Source organism: Asparagus officinalis, chromosome 3, assembly GCF_001876935.1.
Source record: "Asparagus officinalis chromosome 3, Aspof.V1, whole genome shotgun sequence".
Taxonomy (NCBI): domain Eukaryota; kingdom Viridiplantae; phylum Streptophyta; class Magnoliopsida; order Asparagales; family Asparagaceae; genus Asparagus; species Asparagus officinalis.
Window position 1 is genome coordinate 40,975,041 of NC_033796.1, and position 20,143 is coordinate 40,995,183.

Here is a 20,143-nt window from a genome sequence, read left to right on the forward strand (position 1 = left end):
GGATTATGCTGTGACTGCTTAAAGGTCTTTCGAGAACCTCCAACAGTTTTCCTGGATAAAAAGAAAGATAAACGAAACGTAGCCAAATAGTAAGAGAAAAAAATAGTTAATAGACGTAAAAGCTTATAGCAAACCAGACATCAAGAGACAACTAGTTAGACGGTTGCTGAACTCTGCACAGATATTAAAGTTTCTGATACAACATACCTTGAGCGGTCATTATATGCTGTATCTACAATATCTGATCTGTGCACATTGCTGAGAAAGTATTTGCTGACCGCAACCACAATACCAAGTTGATAATAACCAGAAGCTGTGGCCTGGAACCAACCCATTTCAACTTTAATACCATGGTAATCTAGCTGGGGATTTCCGTGACTGTTAATCCAAGCAATGACAGGAAGCAATGAAGAACGAATACGTCCTTGTCTTACTGTCCTTAACTGAGCATTTAAACCAGACACTAATCTGTTCCAAACTGCAGTTGATACATACTAGAAAAATAATAAAACTCCCATCAATTCCGATGAAAAATAAATACACATTGAAGAAAAATAACACTGAAGTTTAATTACTGCAGATGCATAATCACTACCTGCCCAAGGAGATTTGTCAGCAACGTGTCACTGTGAAGACAGTATGGGGACATGAAACTACCATCTCCACCAAAAATTATGCACATGGGGAATCTCTGTAGGACAGTGGTCGTTACATCTAGCCTTTTCTCATCACCACCCAGGAAAAAATCAATATATGCAACCATCAAATCTGGTGTTGAACCAACCTGAAGTTGCATATATTAAAAGGTTAGGCTTTCACTGAGACAGCTCAAAAACTAAGTTTCGTCGTAACAAGCAGGAGAAAGTATTCTGTTCAATCGCTTGGTATACAATAAAGCAATAATTGCAATAATAACAAGGTACGATTACAATACCATAGTATCGTATATTAAGTTTCTTAATTTACAATGTTAACTACAATCCCTCGGCATAAACTTTTGAGTAAAGTGCTCTGCATGGAAATAAACACTAGATTTAGAGTTTCCAAAAGAACTTACAAACTATCTTACTCTATTCTATGCATTCGAGAAAATTGATCTAGCTACACATCACAATGTAAATGCATAAGTATTATTTCTTGAACAATAGTTAATCAGTAACATTGTTTACGGCATTAGATGTCTTTGAGTGTCATAAAGTGCAGTGGTAAAATTTGAGAAGTAGGATACACACAAGCAAAGGACAGACATAGTCACATTTGGTCTGATATCTGGAGGAGCAATAGACCCTTACCTTTCATGATATTAATGTGGTTATAATACAAAATGTCTGTAGGAGTTCAAAAAAACATAACACTTGCATACGCTTCTTGGTTTCTTCTAATAACCCAATTTATCTCCTCTTTTACATGAGCAATGTATGAATCAACTGCAAGTATTTCCTAGTGAAATATCACACCTGAATTTCCAACATGGAAAATTTTGGTAAAAATTGAGTCTCCTGGTAACATGGTCTGCTTAGACAGGTACATTTCATGTCATCCAAGTGTTATCAGCCAACAATAGCTTAGGATGGGAAAATTAAGGTAAACTATTGATACGCACAGACAACTTGAGCATTATATGTGCACTTGTGCACCACAAAATTACATATTGATACAATTGCTGGCCCTAGTGGGGGTTGAAATTCCAGAAAGAAGAGAGAGATAGAAGGAAAATGAAAAATAAGAATAATAAAGAGATATAGAAAAAAAATTTATTCACACTTGTTGCATATTAACCAGTGAGAGAAGCTCCATCAAGTATCCATCTTAAACATGTCAAACTCAATTATCGGCCATCAATCATATCAATATATGTCTAAACATAAAATAAACTGCATGAATAATTGAGTCACTCAGGAATTTACATACCATGTCAGTTTTTGGCAACTTTCTTCTTGTAGCTCATTATTCAACTTTCTAGAGTTATGATTTAGTTGTGATTACTATAGCAAAAGTACAATACTAGTTCAAGAATTTATCTACTAGAAGTTAGAGACTGTATACTGGTTCCAACCTTCATTCCTTTGTAAAGAGCTCGTGATCTACAAGAGCGTAAGCATGCATGATCATATTCTGATTTGACATACTCCTGAAGACGATGGACTTTCTTTCTTCTACGCCATTGCTTCCAAGACCAGGCACAAGGGTATGCAAGCACTGCAAGTATACTATGAACCGATCCTTCCCACCACTCATACGCAGCAACAGAGTTAATTTCATCAATGAATCGATTGAAAGAATCTTCATACCTATGAACATAGCTCTTCAAATAAGTAAACAACACTATTATTAAGAGTGGGAATTGAGGTGTGTGTTTCTGTGCAGGCACTTGCTCACCATAACAACCATAGAACATAAAGTTCGTCAAACAACACAGTGTAACACAGTTTCTCAAGAAGCACAAATTTCCAGCTCAGTGCAGCAAAAAAAAAAGGTATTTGATATCATTCAACAATGCTAGAGAACCAGCCAATGGAGTAGAGCCTAACAGGCATAGTGCAATACAAATGAAATGAATGATTCCACTGATCTGATCTGATCATTTACAGCTTTTAACTATGAAAACTGGCTATATAGCACATCAAATGAATGCTGCTGCATATGTGGCCTAAAGATTAAGTTAAAATTACTTGACAGATGGTGTTAAAGGCCACATATTTCTTTGGCCCGTCTAGAAGCCACATTTTGACTTATCTATCAATGTCCAGGAAACTAAGAGCAACTTAATGTGCAGTGTAACTTTTAAATGGATCGTAACATGGGTACTGCAGTAGGTTGGCAGGTGTTAGATGTAGACAGAAGAATGAAGGATGGCAAGCACATATATCAAAGAGTTTGCCCAAAATTGGATGAGTACACATATCAATGTCAGAGATCTACTAGGAAGAAACTTTCTTACACAATCTCAATAATTGCATCTGGTGGAGTGTGTGGAAGATGCCAAGGTTCTCTGAAAGTATTTGGGCCCATGAAATACATTCTGTGCACATGGCTTTGAGTTTCTTCAGCCCTGCTGGTTCCTGGTACCTAGATCAGTTAGAATTTATAAGACAGGAAACCTATACAGCTCGGTTTCTGCAAAGAACAAGATACAAAAGTTCTATTCACATATATACCTCTGCAAGGGACAGCAAATAAGGGAAAGAATCTGAATCACCATTTCGAATTGAATTTGTAGTTTGATAAGTAGAACTTCCCAACATTTTGATTCGTAAAGTACTCAAAAGAAGTGCTAAGATAACCACAATGAGTGATAGAAGAATTGCAAAAAGCCAGGGGCCTCCGAAAGCATATATCAGGTCCTCAAGTGGTGTATAGCATTTTGGCATTCTATACTTCTCAGATCGACATTTGTATGGACAGAATGACTCTGTAACGCCTCCTGCAGAAATATATCATATCTATGTCTTATATGCATATATTTAGACCAGAGAAATACCTGAGGGTCCATTTCTACTACAAAGAACATACCTCGAACATATATAAATTCTGCACGTGGAGGAAGCAAGTCAAGCAAGCAAGGGGTACAGAGCGACGCATTCGATCCCACAAAATCTTTATAGGTGCCTACTGGACACTCCTGAAAGCACATTCAAGAACAGTTAGCTAAATTTTGTGGAAAAATTCTCAACAAATGTTTTGTGCCGTAGGAATTCTTAACCAAAGAACATCATGTTTTCCAGCATAAGCAAGCAACTTGTCTTTAATAATAAAAGTGTATTTTCTCTCAAAAGACAGTATCACGTGCATCATCATTGATTCATCATCGTCATTCAAGCTTTTTCCATCAGAAAGGATTAGCACAAAACACAACTCAGAGTAAAAAATGTTCTGCATGGATCAAATACTCTCCATATACCAGAGATCAATACTCTAGGTTGGTGTCAGGTGCTACACAAGGAAACTATGGACAAGAGCCATCCCTGCTACATGACCCTTTCAAACTAGTTATGACCAGGGGCACTGACCTTATTAACAGTTGCTTTTAGCTCATGAAACCAAGCATCAAGAGAAACTCTTCAAATTTCCCTGTACTACGTAAGAGACTAGATGAAATGGATAAGAATGAACGCAATGTATGATCAAAGAAGGCAACTTAAATCACAGTCCAGATTAAGTTATTATTATGTACGCCAACTGTTATTTTTTTTTACTGAGCTTAACTCTCATTTCCTCGACACTGTTTTGGAATCCTATGTGGCATTTATCTCAAAAGAGAATGTAAATTATCTTAGTAACCCTATTCCATGATTGAACTGGTTCACATTATCACCGTTAAAGCTTATATTAAGTTTCCACCTTGCACGAGAAATATAAGAATATACTATGAAAATCCTTCAAAGAATCTTTATTTCAGTCTAAATACTTCCCAAGCAGGTATCTGAAAGTGCTTCAATAGATTTAGTTTTATGTGAATAGTGTGTGGGCTTTATTTTCTGGTTTTCTTCCTTTCCCCTTTCGGAACAACACTTTTCTGTTACTGTATGTGTGTTCATGACGGTGGAGGTTATTTATGATGTAGGACTTTCCGACATTTGGGAGTTCACTTTGGTGGTTATCTTATTTTTCTATGTGTTGATGCTGGAGATTTTAAGGTTGGTCATCTGCTGGGACTGCATTCAGGATTTGAGTAATAATGATATTCACAACAAAGAGTCAGGTTCAAGAATTTAGTAATCCTAACTCCTAAGTTCTCAGATCTTAAGACTGATTCCATATTGGTTTCGTTAAAATGCAAAAAATCCAAGTGTGGAGAGTATAAACACCTGATGTACGAAAGAAGCAAGAAGTCATGGACAGAAACACAACCAAAAGGCCTTCGCTGTTCATATTGAGGGGTAACTTACCCAACCTTCTAGAACATAAATCTATGTTAGAGAGCTTTGAATCCCTTTAAGGATATGATAATAATCTTAAGCTTGACAGTACAATGTTTTGTCAGACACAACATAATCATGTTTAGCAATCAGCACAGAGATAAAAGTACAGAGCTCACTGTACAATAGTCATGATTGCATTATAGAGCAAACAATCTCTGGACTAAGAGCATATTGGATTTGATTAGCTGGGAACCAATTCATGGTCGTAGGATCTCATTGAAAGCCATAAATGATGGTATTTAGGGATAAGAAGCCCTCAAATCAGACTGTATCAGGAGCACTCGAATTAGGGCAGTCGAGCTTAAATCTGAGGACTGAGAGCATAAGTTTTTTCTGAAGCAAAGTTAATGAACACGGAGGTTGATAGAATGATGATCTGATGTAGGAGATAAGACTAAGTTATGGATGAACAGAAGTTCCGACAGGCACATTAGTACAAACATAAGAACAAAGGGTTTTAAGGACTAAAAGTCCAAAATCTAACACTAATCCTATCTGTCAAATGAGACAGAGACTCAAACTCAGGGGGTGAACATATTCAAATCTGGGAGAAAAATGCTCTGATGTGGAGATATGAGCAGAAAATTTAAGGGATGATTACAGGCTCATATAGAAGTAATTCAAATTACCCTCAAGATTATCCCTCTAGTTCATCACCACCACCTGAAGCAGAGTGGTCAAAGTTTAGGACTCGTGGATTCAAATAAATTCTTTGAGGGCAATTGGAGGAAAGATTTGCTATGCTCCTGTAGATAATGCCAAGATCACCAAAATATATTTTGTTTTTCCTTAATCATCGTCATCATATATAGCATACAAAAAAATCATGCAAAGTTTGAATCAGTTTGATAAACACAACAGTGAAACAACATTTGGGAAAATGAAACAACATCATAGAAAATATTTACAAACATGAAGCACCTTATTTACAATTATGTAAACCATTACAATTATGTAAACCATCTATTACAAATATTTAACTTCACTCCAACTGATTATGAAGAATCTATCAAGGATAAAGATTCTCAATGAATCAATGGAAAGATTCTCAATGAATCAATGGAAAGTTTCTACCAATGTTGAAAATAACGAAAACGGGTTATGTAACGCTTGACCTCCTGTTACGGGTTAAGGAAAAAAACGCAAAATAACATAACCCATAACGTAGGTGATATTGTTTATTAGTTATATAGATATTTTGTAAATATTAATAATTCATAATAACTTTAATACTTAGAATCATCAAACTTCTCAAACACAACATCACAATTATCAAATATAAAAATATAGTATCACAATTTCTTAACAAAAGTTAATTATATATGACTAACAACCATTCCAAAAAGCATCACCAAATGATCAAATACGTTAATGTCGTAAAGTTCAAGGCAATAAAAAACGAATCTAAAATAAACCAAATACTTCCAACTCTCAAGTTCTTAACTTCACAAAAATATTCTAATTCCTAATCAAGTTCACTACATCAACCAAACTTAACATTGTTACGTAACAACAGTAAGAAGTTTTGCATAAGAGATTGCGTGCAAACTTAATTTCACAAAATTTAGTATTAACTGAAAACTGAAAACTGAAAACTAAAACCTAATCAAAATCAAGTAATAACTAAAAGTAATTATCTCACCAACACAATTAACTAATTTACTTATGTACTCTAATTCTGTGACAGATCTTAAAAATTATGTTGAAGGGTAAAGTAATGGAGCAACAAGTTTGATATAATCTAGGGTAAATTGGTAATATAAAAGATAGTAATTTGGAAGGTAATTTTAAAATTACTATTTATTTAAAGGATATAAACTGAAATGCCCCATAAATAACTAAAAAATAAAAAATTTACCTCACTGGATTTGCAGTAGCCGCCGATAGCCAGAGGACTTTCAGAGGAGGCAAGGAACTAGGGTTTGGGTTGAAGGAGGTAAAGAGATTGCATAATCGTGGGAAGAGAATAGAGTCATCGAGACTAAAAGGGGCAGAGTTTAAATGATTTGGACGGTGGAGATGCATCCACGCGTCCTCATTAGAGATGCAATTTAACCTAAAAAATCTATGTTAATTGGTTATATAACTTAACCCACATTTAACGCAATATAACGTGTTTTTTTAGATTAAATAGTTTAGCGTCAAATGGGTGTGTTACCTAACAAGAGGGCACCATTAAGTTACAAAACGAGTTATAAAGGGTTTTTTTAAACACTGGTTTCTACCCTATGTTAAGCAAGAGAATGGAATAGCTTAAAATTAAAATTAGATCTATCATGCAACATGAATTAATGGGAAAAATCAAGTCAAATCAAATCAAAGGGAACATAGAAGGCTCTATAATCTATATAGCATGGAGGGAAGTTTACATAAGAAAAATGACAGTAAATTGAAGTGAGAATATTTATCTTATGCATACATTGCAAAAAGTACCATAAAGCCCTTTAGGACACTGCTTCCCAGTGATTGTTCCTTCACCCCCATGATAAGCACCATTATTTCCAGCACCGCCACTATAACAAAGACAAAGAATATTATACCTTTTTGACATTCATAGTCACTGCTACATCAGGTTATCAAATAGGAAAAAATGAAATGGGGTTACCCTTGCCTGTGAAAAGTAAAACACACCCGCGGCAACAAATTTTATAAGTTTTATATCTTCACATAGGGGTATCTAATAAGTGCATATGCTTAAATTCACAAGAAAAAAAGAGAACCCAGAAACCAAGAAGGGTGGAGGGAAGATAATAAGAAATTTTTCAAACCAATCTTCAATAAACTGCATAGAAATTGAAGAAACCAAATATATACTATCAAATAGTGACTACACAGTATACACAGTAATGGTATGATAAAATAAGAAAAAAGAATATGCTTACTTTTTAAACTTCCAATGTAACTGAGCATTTGATCAAGGCTACTAGAGTTCCAGAACTACATATCATTCCACTACAAGGCTGTGACTACTCTCATTTTCTTAGGAGGGCATAACTATGTATTTTGTCAGTCAAGAATAAAATGACGAAGTAATACTCCAAATAACTAAATAATATAGTAATAACTTAAATATTGTTGAACGCCTTTGCCATGCCAAAGGACCATGACTACCAAGATACTGGACAATCAAAGATTCAAAAGCATTACTAAAAGACTGCAATTCCATGTCCTGTATAACTTGTGAACTGCCATATATTAGGATGCACATAACTTCCAATTTCTACTTTTTAACTTAATTCATTTTGATCCTAAAATAATTCATACCTCGAGATAATAGTACCACTCACAGAAGCAATCTGAACATACTCATCTCCAGTGGCAATGTTAGACCAGTCAAAGTGAATTCTCCCACCACCACCGCCGCCACCACCAAGGGGGCCACCATCACCTCCGGTTACTGATAACGATGAATTTTTCTGAACAAATAGCGCCTGAAGGAAAAGAAGAATGCTACCACCAGAACCACCCCCCAAACCACCCATGATGGTGCCATTATGGTTAATCGCTGAATCTTTGTAGCTCTGACCCTTTGCTTCCAGTAATCCACGAACTTCTAATCTGGAAAGTGGCCACTTGAAGGAACCCATAACTGGTAAACAACACAATAGCAACAAACATCAAAATCATAAATGATAAAAGCTTACAAAAGACAAGCCTCTTAAGAGTTACCTTCAATATATACGGTAAAATGAATATCCAAAAGAACTGACACTTTCAGGACACAACACAGGTGGAAAGTTGTTTCTTATCAATAGCTGATGAATCGACCATATTTTTAACTAACGATAATTAAAACTGCAACAAACATCAGTGTATTGGGGATTTTAGTTCCTCTTACTACACTCTCCGCAACCCAAAAACCAACCACAATCCATGAGACAGAAAGCTCACAAACAAAAAGAAGAAGACCATGGTTTGGTCGACCAAGTTTGACCTACATCCAGGGGGCACAATACGAGAAATCTACTATATTGAGGGAGAACATTACAAGAGGAACCGCTCAACTCTCGTCTCTCAATCTCTCAACCTCACATACATAGGCAACCTTATATTCTCTCCAAAGCCCTTTCTTTACAATCTTTTGAACAAACAAAGCCTGTGGAAACCCTCTCTCAATTTTGCAACCTTTTGGATAGACAGAGACTGTAAAACCTCTCCTCTCTCACACTATCTTGAATCTGGTTGCACCCTTTGCTAACCCCAGATTACAAGAATATCAACTCCCTCCGTCTTAGTTTTCCTCCAACAATAGAGACTATATATATAGGGAAACCAAAAACCCAATTCCTAGCCTAACTTCCCAATTAAAATAGGATACAAATTCCTTATCATGATGAGACTCCAACTCCTAATAATGATAGACCTCTAATCCTATCTAACTCTCATGAAGTTATACAAAAAATCAAAGACACAATCCCAACACAAGGATCAAGTAATACATTAGAAGTGTTCTTGACGTATCTCCAATAACTACTTACTAGCAGTAAAAATTAAAATATAGAGGGAATCATAACTTACTAATTGTGCTCCAGCGGACATCATACTTTATATGTTGCTGGAAGTTGTGGTATAATAAAATCGTTTGTCCAAGCATCACATCAAGAGTTCAGCTAAAATGGCTGAGCATAAGCCTAATAATGGTTGCACAGAGTATAAATGGCTAAAATATAGCAATTCATAAAGAAACCATAATGTTTATTGAATGACAAAAGTGAAATAAATTATTTCCAAATGAAAAAGAACGACACTTGATTTGGACGGTGAGATATACCAAAAACACACTGCTTGACCTCAACAGTTGTATAAATCCAATCAAATAACAGGCACCGGGGGTTTCAGGTCACCCTCTGGGTACTCTCTCCTCTAGAACCACAATTCACGTGTTCAATGAGGTTCGCGAGGATGAAAAAGAAATGGAGAAGGATTATCTTGCAAGAGATAAGAGGCGGGTCCTAGACGCTCCTCCAGTCCAGTCCTATATACTCCAAAGGGTTTTGAGGGTTTGACTAGGGATGTGGAGGAGGATGGCTTCCATACTTCCTACTCCTAAATGGGATGCTAAATTGGACGAGTGCACGAGACAAGTCGAAGGACAACATTAAAGTTAAAGAAAGAGATAAAGGCTATGGTTGGAGTTAGCCATTTATTATTAAGTATCAATCCTCTAGAAACCTGATAAAAATCTAATGGAAGGGCAAATGTGACAATTAAAAACTTAAAAATAGGAAAACTATTCTTAAATTAGCAGTCCAAGATGATCTTCAAAAGAGAAAAGTTACACCAGGTCAACTATTCCCATTAGGCATTGCTGCACTGAAACAACATGACAACAATAAAACATTAGTAGAAACCGCCAATGTTAAAAGCGTCCAGAGTAAATGTAAATATTAAAAAAGTAAAATAGCAAAATATTTCTTAAAATAACAGTCCAAGATGATCACCATAAGAGGACAGTTTCATCGGGGCAACTATTCCCATTAGGCATTGCTGCACTGAACCAACGTGATGGTTAATAAAACATTCAGTAGAAACTGCCACTGTCAAAATATGTGCAGAGTATACTGCAATGCCAGTGCTATACAGCTAATTGGCAGGATCGGCTCATTATCCACTAATTATTGGGTTAGCTGTACCCAATGTGTTTAATCGATGAGTGAAAGAAAGTGATCCACGTCTGAATCTCTCATGGTCAGTTCAGTTAGCCTAACTCAACCCAGTAATAGCCAGGTCAACCAGATCCAGCCTGCTAATAGTTGGGTCCCACATAACCACAAATAACTGGGTCTATCGATGCCATTGCTGTTATGATTGTTTCTTCTAGAGATGCAATTCAATCAAATCACATCATCGGATTGCAATCAGTTATTTAGTTCAAGTGGGATTCAAAGACCTCCATAATATTTACAATAAACCCCTCAGCAAACTCCTGCTTATACACAATCAGTTCTTTAAATCCATCCATCTTAAACTTCATCAACCTTCAGTTTGTAATTCTTTTCTCCCCTCTTCATATAATATTTGTCCCTTCACTCAGCTGAATATCACTACTTGTACCATGGAAAGTATTTCTTCAAAACATCATATGATTTGTTGCAGTTGGATGGCTTCTGGTTTGCACATAATAAGGTGAACTCTCATAAGAGTTTAACTACTCAGTGATAGACTGCAAAAGAGAGCTTTTCTCAAAAGGCTTCTGGGAATAAATGACCAGGTAAAGCAATGAATGAACAAACAGGACAAGGGAAGGAAAGCCTCAACACTGTTTTAAAAGTGATGTAAAAAGGAGAACAGTGATAACCAGATAGAAATAAGAGATAAATAGATTCATCACCGATTGTGCATGAAATAATTCTAATATCCATCAAAGCATGTGTTTGTTATATAGTGTCAAGCAGCAAAACAACCAGAAATAAGAATGGGACACAAACCATATATGCAGTCAAGTTTCCTCTAAATTAACTTTGTTAATAACAGTCCTCATGTCAAGAAGTTAAATAAAAAAAAGTGCTCGATTCAGAGCAGTTGCATAAGAGGTACTAACCTATTAATCCTCCACCAGCAGTACTTTCAAGTGACCCACTGGGCCCTGCACTTCCACTTCCTAACTCACAAGGCAGATCAGCCTCTCCATATTCTTGACCACCTTCAACTAGCATTCCATTATAAAACCCTGAGCCACCTTTTCCTCCATGTCCAGCACCGCCTCCAGCGCCATATTTTAAAAATTTTCCTTTGCCAAGGCCCTCTTTGCAACCTAGAAAGGAGGTCAAATCAAAAAGTAAGTAGCCCACAGCGAACCATACATGAGAACACACACCCAGAGACACAAATGGGGAGGGAGGGGGGAAGATAGCGACAGGGAAGGGAGGTGGTTCTATAGATTTCATAGCATTTTCTGAGCATATACAGCAAAAGAAACATCAGCAAGGAAAATAAGTTAATGAACCCTTCAAAATCAAATATTTGAACAGACTACTGCACTACCTAGTCCTGAGGCACTTATCGCACCATCCAATTCAATGATGACAGTTCTTGCTCGGTGAATGTGAACAATACTTCCCCTGACTTGACCACTCACCATAATGTCCTCAACGCGACAAATCTGTAGGTTTTACGATATATAATTTCACAAAAATACAATAATATCTCCAACTGATTTAACACACTGTAGAAAATTTGATAACTAAATGGAAGAAGCAAAAGAAATGCTGCAAATTATAAGATGAAAGAAAGCCTAAAAGATTAACCCAATTGTCTTTATTAAATGAACTTACCTGCAGTGTATAGGACAAAGAGTTGTTTACATGGCAATCATCAGGGGGCATGATTAACTCCCTTGGGCATGTTTGACTCTCACAGTGGGCTTGAGTGATCCTAATAAAAGCATGATTCTCTAAGGTCCGCTTATAATCATAGATGAGAAAGAATATCATGATTGTGATTATTTCCAAACGATGCCACATCCTCATACTTACGAGCTACGGCTTATTTCATCATCTAGAGGAGCCTGGAGCAAGGAACCTGGCCCAACCTGCTCAGTAAGAAAAATATCAAGGAAACAATCAGCATAAGCTCGTAGAGCTCAATGTCTATATTTCTGTATTTTTTTCATATGTCACTTAATGATTAAATAGGTAATTTCACAAAACCCCCTGAAGTTTGGGGGTTTACCATGAAATCATCCTAAACTTATTTTACCATTAAACCCCCTTGGACATTGGGGTGTCTCACAAAACCCCATCTGAACTTTCAAATTTTCCTGTGGCCCCCCCTAGCAGTGTTGATGGATCAACAAGCAACAAGCACTTATTTCCTACATTATCAAAATAATGGCTGGCAACACCATTAACATCTACATCATGCCATTTCTGTTTTATCTCACAGCAAGTGCTCTTAAATTCCGGAAAAACAATCCACATTCTATGTTCGATATATCTTCACACCAGGAAGCGTTACTTCTAAAGAAAAAAGAGTCTGAAGAAGCACAGCAATAAGAAAAAATAAGAAAGAAACAAAAACAACTTACTTCTATGTTATAGAAGAGCGACAGGAAAAGCCGCTGAGCTTTGATTGCATCACCATAACCGGTCAGTCTTAGATATCCTTGACCGTAAACACCCAAGTCGCCATTTGAAGAAATTACAGAATTTTGCTGCCACGCAGAGATATAATATAAAAACTGAAGCAGCAAAGTATATTTAAGTTTATGGCATTTAGACACAGATACTAAACTATCATACCCGAAGAACAACTAAATTTCTAGCTTCCAGGACGGATGTATCAACATCATTATTGCCTCCCCCATCGATCTGAATTTTAGAATCCCACATAAGCAGCATTTTTACATACATTCGAAATGCGCCGTAAACCTTCAAAGCAAAGAAAATCTTTAGAGAGAAGAAGTTCCAGGGGCAGGGTAATAAATGTTGCAGAAATTTTCTGAAACATTAAATTGTAAATGTACTAAAAGATCAGAAAAAAATGTTACTCAAAAGATTCAACTTTCGTACCTTGATAACTGAGTCACTCATTAATAGTTCCTCCGCAACTAGTTCAAATTCTGAAACTGGATAATCCATTAGGCCAAAGCAGATGCTGCCCCCATCAAGTAGTCTGATTTGACCTCTTACCTTAAGAGAGAAGCATATACAAATGTTAATACGGTTGAAGAAAGGCTCAGTCATGAATCTGCTGGAGAAATAAGAAAACAATCCAATGTTTAATTTGTGGCTCCCTCCACCATGAAAGATCATTAACAGAAGGCCTAAAGAACAAAAAATATGTCCATAAGTCTCCCACTTCTGAATTTTCTTTTAGCCCCTGTAAGCTTTTCATTCACGTTTTACCTTCTCTGCACAACTCTTCTCCTCTTAGTACTCTGACAAAAGACAGGTTTCAGATTTGATCTCAATCCCTGACACCCCGTCCTTAATAAGATCAAATCCAGTAATATTATTTTTCATTCCATTGTCAGTTTGAATCCAACTGTCATCGTTGCATATCACTTGATTTCTCATTGTCTTGCTTGTGTGTCATCATTAAAACTTAAATACTGCCTCTCCATTTCACTGTTATCACTAATAATATTTACTCCTAAGAGCAAGACATTCCCAACACATAATCCGGGACTGTTTCTAACAGAAGGCCTGTAGGTATATAGTTATGAAACTTGGGGCAGAACTTTGTGAAAGTTGAGGAATGGGTTGCAAAAATTACACTTAAAAACTAGAGAGCTAGACATAATTTTTTTTGTTATGATTATCTATCCTATGTTCAAAATGCTTACTTCATGCATGAGCCCAACTAAAACAAATAAATAAAAGAACTTAGCTATGTTACCTGAAGTAGCTCACATATATACAGTGAGTTACTGAGGAATAAGAAAGCAAATTCTTGATTAAAAAATGTCAGATACCTGGATAGATATTCCTCATCAAGTGATTGAAATATGCTATATCAAGTTATCCAGTCTTGGACAGATCAAAACACGAAACTGTAGATGTCCATAAAAGACTAATCATTGGTCATTTGACATCAGATTCTCGATGTTTATAACCAAAAGTTAGAAACTTAGTAAGCCAGATTTCAGCTACATCCTTACTTTCTCTAATCTAATATATCAGAGAGAGAGAGTTGACATCAGATTCTCAATGTTTATAACCAAAAGTTGAAACTTAGAAGTCAGATTTCAGCTACATACGTACTTTCTCTAATCCAATATATCAGAGAGAGAGAGAGAGAGAGAGAGAGAGAGAGAGAGAGAACGAACCTCACTTGTAATATTGTTTTAAGCTCACTAATGGGAAAAATAACTCCTACCCAAGAAAGAATCTAGAAGAAGATAAAAGATTATAAATTTTAAATGATAAAAGAAAAAATTGAAATGTGTATTTAGAAGTTGTGAACATAAGATAATATCTAGAGTATGTGGTAAGCCATGATATAAATAATGTTTCAAGAAACCATTCAAAAATACTCAAAACTAGAGACAAGTATCTCAAAGTTCCAAGCAATTAAAACATTCACATGCTTGCATGTAACGCTTGATCCAAAAAATGCGTTTAAGCTACGTAATATTTGTTTAATCCGTTAAACATTTAAATATGAAATCTATTTATTTTTGGTTTTTTTTCCATATTAGCCCCTTAAATATTTCATATTTTGATATTAGTCACTAAAATCACTGAAACTGCTAATGGGTCCTCAAATCTTAAGTTATTTTAAAATTAGTCCCTAAAATCATTTAAATTGCTATTAGGCCACCAAATTCTTAAGTTATTTTGAAATTAGTCTCTCCAATTGAGAATAGAAGTAGCAATTGGAGGTTTACAAATTAAGATCGATTGTTGTGGAGTATCATGTCCTCCAATTCTCATAATTTGTTTCAAATTAATCCCTCCAACTGCTATTTCTACTATTGATTAAAGGGACTAATTTCAAAATAATTTCAAAATTGGGGGATCCAACAGTAGTTTCAATGATTTGAGGGACTAATGTTAACATAGAATAATAATGGAGGGACCTAATAGCAATTTCAATGATTTTAGGGACTAATTCAAAATATAATGGAGTTGAGGGACTAATACAAAAGAAACCGTACTTGAAAATTTGTTACTACTCAGACTCAAAGTGTTAGGGATAACTGTCAGCAGTACAATACTGAATGCAAGCATCAGGATCAAAGTCATTTTAAGCTCTAGTTACTGGGGTAACCTTCAACAGTGCAATAACGTACCTTAACATGCCACCACTGTTGACTGTCCCCTATATTGCAGAGTTATTCCAACTATTTACATGCAAACATGATGAAAGCATTTTATGCATGAAAGAGAAAAATGATGGAAGGAGAAAAAAGGTGCTCACTGTTAACTTTTCATCTCTCTTTCTTTTTTTGGCGTAAGACTTGCATGCAAAAGTTGATGGGAATGGAGAGGAATGTAAAAAGCTATGAGTTAATGGATGAAGGAGGTGATTAAAGAAATCAAGAGGCCGAGGTTCCATCATTTAATTCAAATAAAAGGATGGGAATGATAGCCGATGATGCGCAAGTGGCTCAGTAAAGAGTCATAAAAGTCGGATACTTGAAGAGAGCTGGAAAATAGGATGCTGTAGCATATTCATCTCACTTCTCCAATTTCCTGCATTTGGGTTACTATTCTAATGCCCTTAAGACAATGGATGGGTATAAAGGTGAGTTAGGGGTGGAAATGAACCAAATAATTAACAAATAGTTCGATAATTGTTCGAAAAAGTATTCGGTCATATTCGATTCGATAGTTCATTTACCACTAAACAAATATTTTTTAGTATTCGAGTTTACTAACGAATAGAATTTAACCAGATGTATATTCGATTCGTTTGTCTATTAAATATTTGTTTAAAATTTGATCACATCATATTACTTGTATTATTGCACATATGATGTCATATTTTTAACCTACATACCATTTCTACTTGAGCTTTATATCCTGATTTTAAGACTTAAATAATCTTAAATCTGTTTTCTAATTAAAATTTTGATTTAAATATATATACATCATATATTATAAAGGAATAAATTTTATTTATGAATTCAAATACTATTTGAAAATCAAATTCTTTAGCGGAATAAATATACTTTGATATTCGATAAGTATTCGTGAATATTCATGAATATTTATCAAATACCAAGTATTCGAGTTCGAATTCGAAAAAGTAGATATATGAATTTTAGAGTCCACATTCGAATTCGATAATTTTAAACAAATACAAATACGAACATCTTAGTATTCGATTCAATTCGATCGTTTACCACCCCTAAAGGTGAGAGGTTCAAAAGAAAATAATCAGTATGTTTAATTCAGAATCAGAAAAGGATAGGCATACAAGATGCAAACATTATATGAAAAAGAATAATATAGATAAGCCACAAGTGTGACAATTAATGACTCAACAAAAAGGAATGCAGATGAAAACAACCAACCTGCACTCTTGTCCAGAGCAATGGAACTAAAGCCTTTGCATTGTTTTCCACATAAACATTTGACCATAGCCATCTTGTTGGGAAATCCAGCAGTGGTGTTTCTGTCTGCGTTGTGAAGTTTTCATTATTAACTCTAAGACTCTTTAATGTTCTATCATATATTGTCCCAGCAGCACCAGAATTCTCAACACAGCCAAAACTCTGCCCACCTGATTCAAGATAGAAAAAGGCACAGACAAGGCACTGTAAGAAAAAAGGTAAATAGCACTTCAAATGTAATAGTATATATTATATATATTATATAATATATATATATCTATATATATATATATATATATAATTATATATATAATATATAATATATAGTATAGAATATATACAGTTTTTCCTTAAAAGAGTTAAAAAACAAAACCTATCTCACAAGTTTCATCAACAAACAAAGAGAAAACAGAAGTAGGTGAATAGGCTGTACGTTCAGTAGGGTCGGAACATGATATGGAAATGTAAAATGTAGGGTACAGGACTTACACACAAAACACTATACATGCTACTATATACATAATATCTCTATATGTATTATATACTATATAATATTATATATATAGTTATATATAATATATATATACGTATGCTATAATATATATAATAGATTATATTATACTATATATATTTACCTTAGTAATTATTAGTAGTAGCTATTATAATATTACATGATTTATAATAATATATATGTGGATTGTTGTGTGTGTGTGATTATACTTATAGCTTATATATATATATAAGTATAATAAAAGATATAGTATATATAGAGTGTCATATAATATATTATGTATATAGTATCTAGAATGATATTATACATGTATGTGTGTGGTGTGTCTACACTGATATATGTAGTGCATAATGTAACATATATGTGCTACTAGGTGTAGTATAAATTAGATTATATACTATAAGATATATATTACAATTATAATGGGGGTATATAATAGTAACATAGTATATAGTTATATATATAATAGTATATATATATATATATATATGTACTATATTAGTATTATAAGTGTATTATATATATTAAACATTATATATATAATATATATATATATAGCTATATACGTAGTATTTATATATATATATATAAGTATTATATGATATATTATCTAATACTTATAAGTGTACTGTTATATTATGTAATTATACACTATACACATATGTAATATATACTGATATAGTATACATATACATATGTATACATGATAAATATATATATATATATAATATACATATACATATGGCCGGGTAGTATTGTATATAATACTATAGCTATATATAGTTATATAATATGGAAATGTAATTTACATGAGATCATTATTATTTGTCAATTTATGTGTTATTAGAATTAAATATCCTGTCACAATTTTTAGTTTCTTTTCTTATGTTGATTATTATATATTGGTAACTGCTCTGAACTAGATACTCGAATGATCCTTTAAAATCATAGTTTTGAAAACTTGGGTATGGGCTGAAACAAAATCGACTGATGTCTAACTAGTTTCAAGAAATGGATGTGAAGTGTAGATTATAGAATATACGTCCAAGAAGTGTATAACAATTGTTTTAAATTAAAATATATGGTATAATTGACTATGTGTGAATAAATGTATGCATATACCTGAGAAGTGTCCATGAGTTTGGGTACATATACGTGTTTGGTACATGTTGGGTACGGGTATGGCTTCAGGATAGAAGTACCCAGGTAACATAGATGTGAGATTATGTATTTATTTCATGAATCTTGGTTTTGATGTTTTTATCCATCTAAGGGATGTCGTCAGCTAAAGGTTGTCAATTCAATCCAATTCCCATTTTGGTAGGAAGATGGTCTACATAGATAAATCACAATAAGATAACAAAGAAACAAAGAAATTTATGTGTCTCATCTCCATCACCCATGCTTCCCTTAAGCAAGATCTTAGTCCTGTTTTGGTTGCTGCAAGCACACATGACAGCACCCATGTGCTCTCCACCCCCACACCAAAGCACCTGTGGGCTGCCTGAGAAGTGGTTGAGCAGACTACTAATGCACCTTAACAAAACTAACCTCACCATAATGCAACCTGATCAAGCCTCTAGATTCTTGACCTTGTACAAACTGACTGCCCCACCCAATTAATGCCATTTGAATCAGACCTGTTTATCTGCCTGATGCTTCCAACTACCTAGATAAAGCAATATATCTCCCACTCCCCAACTCATGAATGAAGAAGCTGAGGTGATAGATGTATATAGACATTCTATGGTTAATGAAAGTTATTGTTCATTGATTAAAAAAGAAGAACAAGAAGAAGCATGGGTGAGGGAAACATCCAAAAACTAAGAGATGAAAATGTTGAACACAAAAGATCTCATCAGATTAGAAACTTGATTAAAGGATTCTGATAAAGAAAAGTCATCAAGTTATAACATTAAGCTAACAGAATTCCAAAAGAAATTCAATGGGTGTATAAACCATTGTAACACATGACTTTCTACAAACTTTACAGAAACATCCTACTTTGGATATGATTTCTTTCCCTTCAGTTTTAAAAGCTAAACAAACAGCTAGTAAATTCTACCTGAATCTAGTTCTTTAGGATCTTAAACATTAATCAAATATATCTCTATCTAAACATTATTTTAGATCATTAATTCTCTCTATTATCTTTTATCTTACAAGCGGATCCATAAGGTTATGGGTATTAACAGATTGGCAGGGGGGAGGGGGAAAGTGGTTTATGTTTCACACTCCTACTTCAGTGAACTAGCATATTTGATCTCCTGAATGCAGTACGTTCTATCACGGAATAAGACCATTTCACTTTCACTTTCTGAATGGTAATAATTAAAATATGCACATTTGGACAAATAGCTACGAAATTCTAGTTCACCTTTATTCATTTTTCTTGTCTGGTTGCTCATGGATCAGTTGGCACGAGAATATAGGTGCACTTGTCTGTGGAATATTATTGCTTGGGTTCCGAGATACACCGGTACTCCAGAAACCCATTGACTTACCAATTCATTTATATGCAATAATGTTAAGTAGTTTTGATGTTTCGCTTGTATATCATGTCTGATTTCCTAGTATTCATACGTAAAGACCTGCATATTGATTAAAACTCCCAAAGCTTAAACCAAGTAAGCATAAAATAGCGGGCCTAATTTTATCTATCAGCACAATGAACTCAAAAAGAGCAGATAACTTTTTGTGTCGAAATTA

The 20,143-nt window shown here is 34.6% G+C and overlaps 1 protein-coding gene across 1 annotated transcript in view; it reads right to left on the reverse strand.

The window, feature by feature from the left end:
* Positions 1–20,143, reverse strand: part of LOC109833911 — a 45,182-nt gene that overhangs the window by 3,298 nt on the left and 21,741 nt on the right. Inside the window, exons 4-20 of the mRNA XM_020401772.1 lie at positions 16,885–17,093; positions 13,433–13,552; positions 13,163–13,291; positions 12,949–13,074; positions 12,398–12,453; positions 12,197–12,296; positions 11,907–12,024; positions 11,464–11,676; positions 8,187–8,511; positions 7,342–7,435; positions 3,514–3,622; positions 3,159–3,424; positions 2,942–3,069; positions 2,057–2,291; positions 596–784; positions 173–494; positions 1–51 (exon numbers count right to left, since the gene is read on the reverse strand). The exon at positions 1–51 is cut by the window's left edge and continues 107 nt beyond it. Of these exons, the coding sequence (XP_020257361.1) occupies positions 1–51; positions 173–494; positions 596–784; positions 2,057–2,291; positions 2,942–3,069; positions 3,159–3,424; positions 3,514–3,622; positions 7,342–7,435; positions 8,187–8,511; positions 11,464–11,676; positions 11,907–12,024; positions 12,197–12,296; positions 12,398–12,453; positions 12,949–13,074; positions 13,163–13,291; positions 13,433–13,552; positions 16,885–17,093 (2,790 nt within the window). The remainder of the gene's footprint in view (positions 52–172; positions 495–595; positions 785–2,056; positions 2,292–2,941; positions 3,070–3,158; positions 3,425–3,513; positions 3,623–7,341; positions 7,436–8,186; positions 8,512–11,463; positions 11,677–11,906; positions 12,025–12,196; positions 12,297–12,397; positions 12,454–12,948; positions 13,075–13,162; positions 13,292–13,432; positions 13,553–16,884; positions 17,094–20,143) is intronic.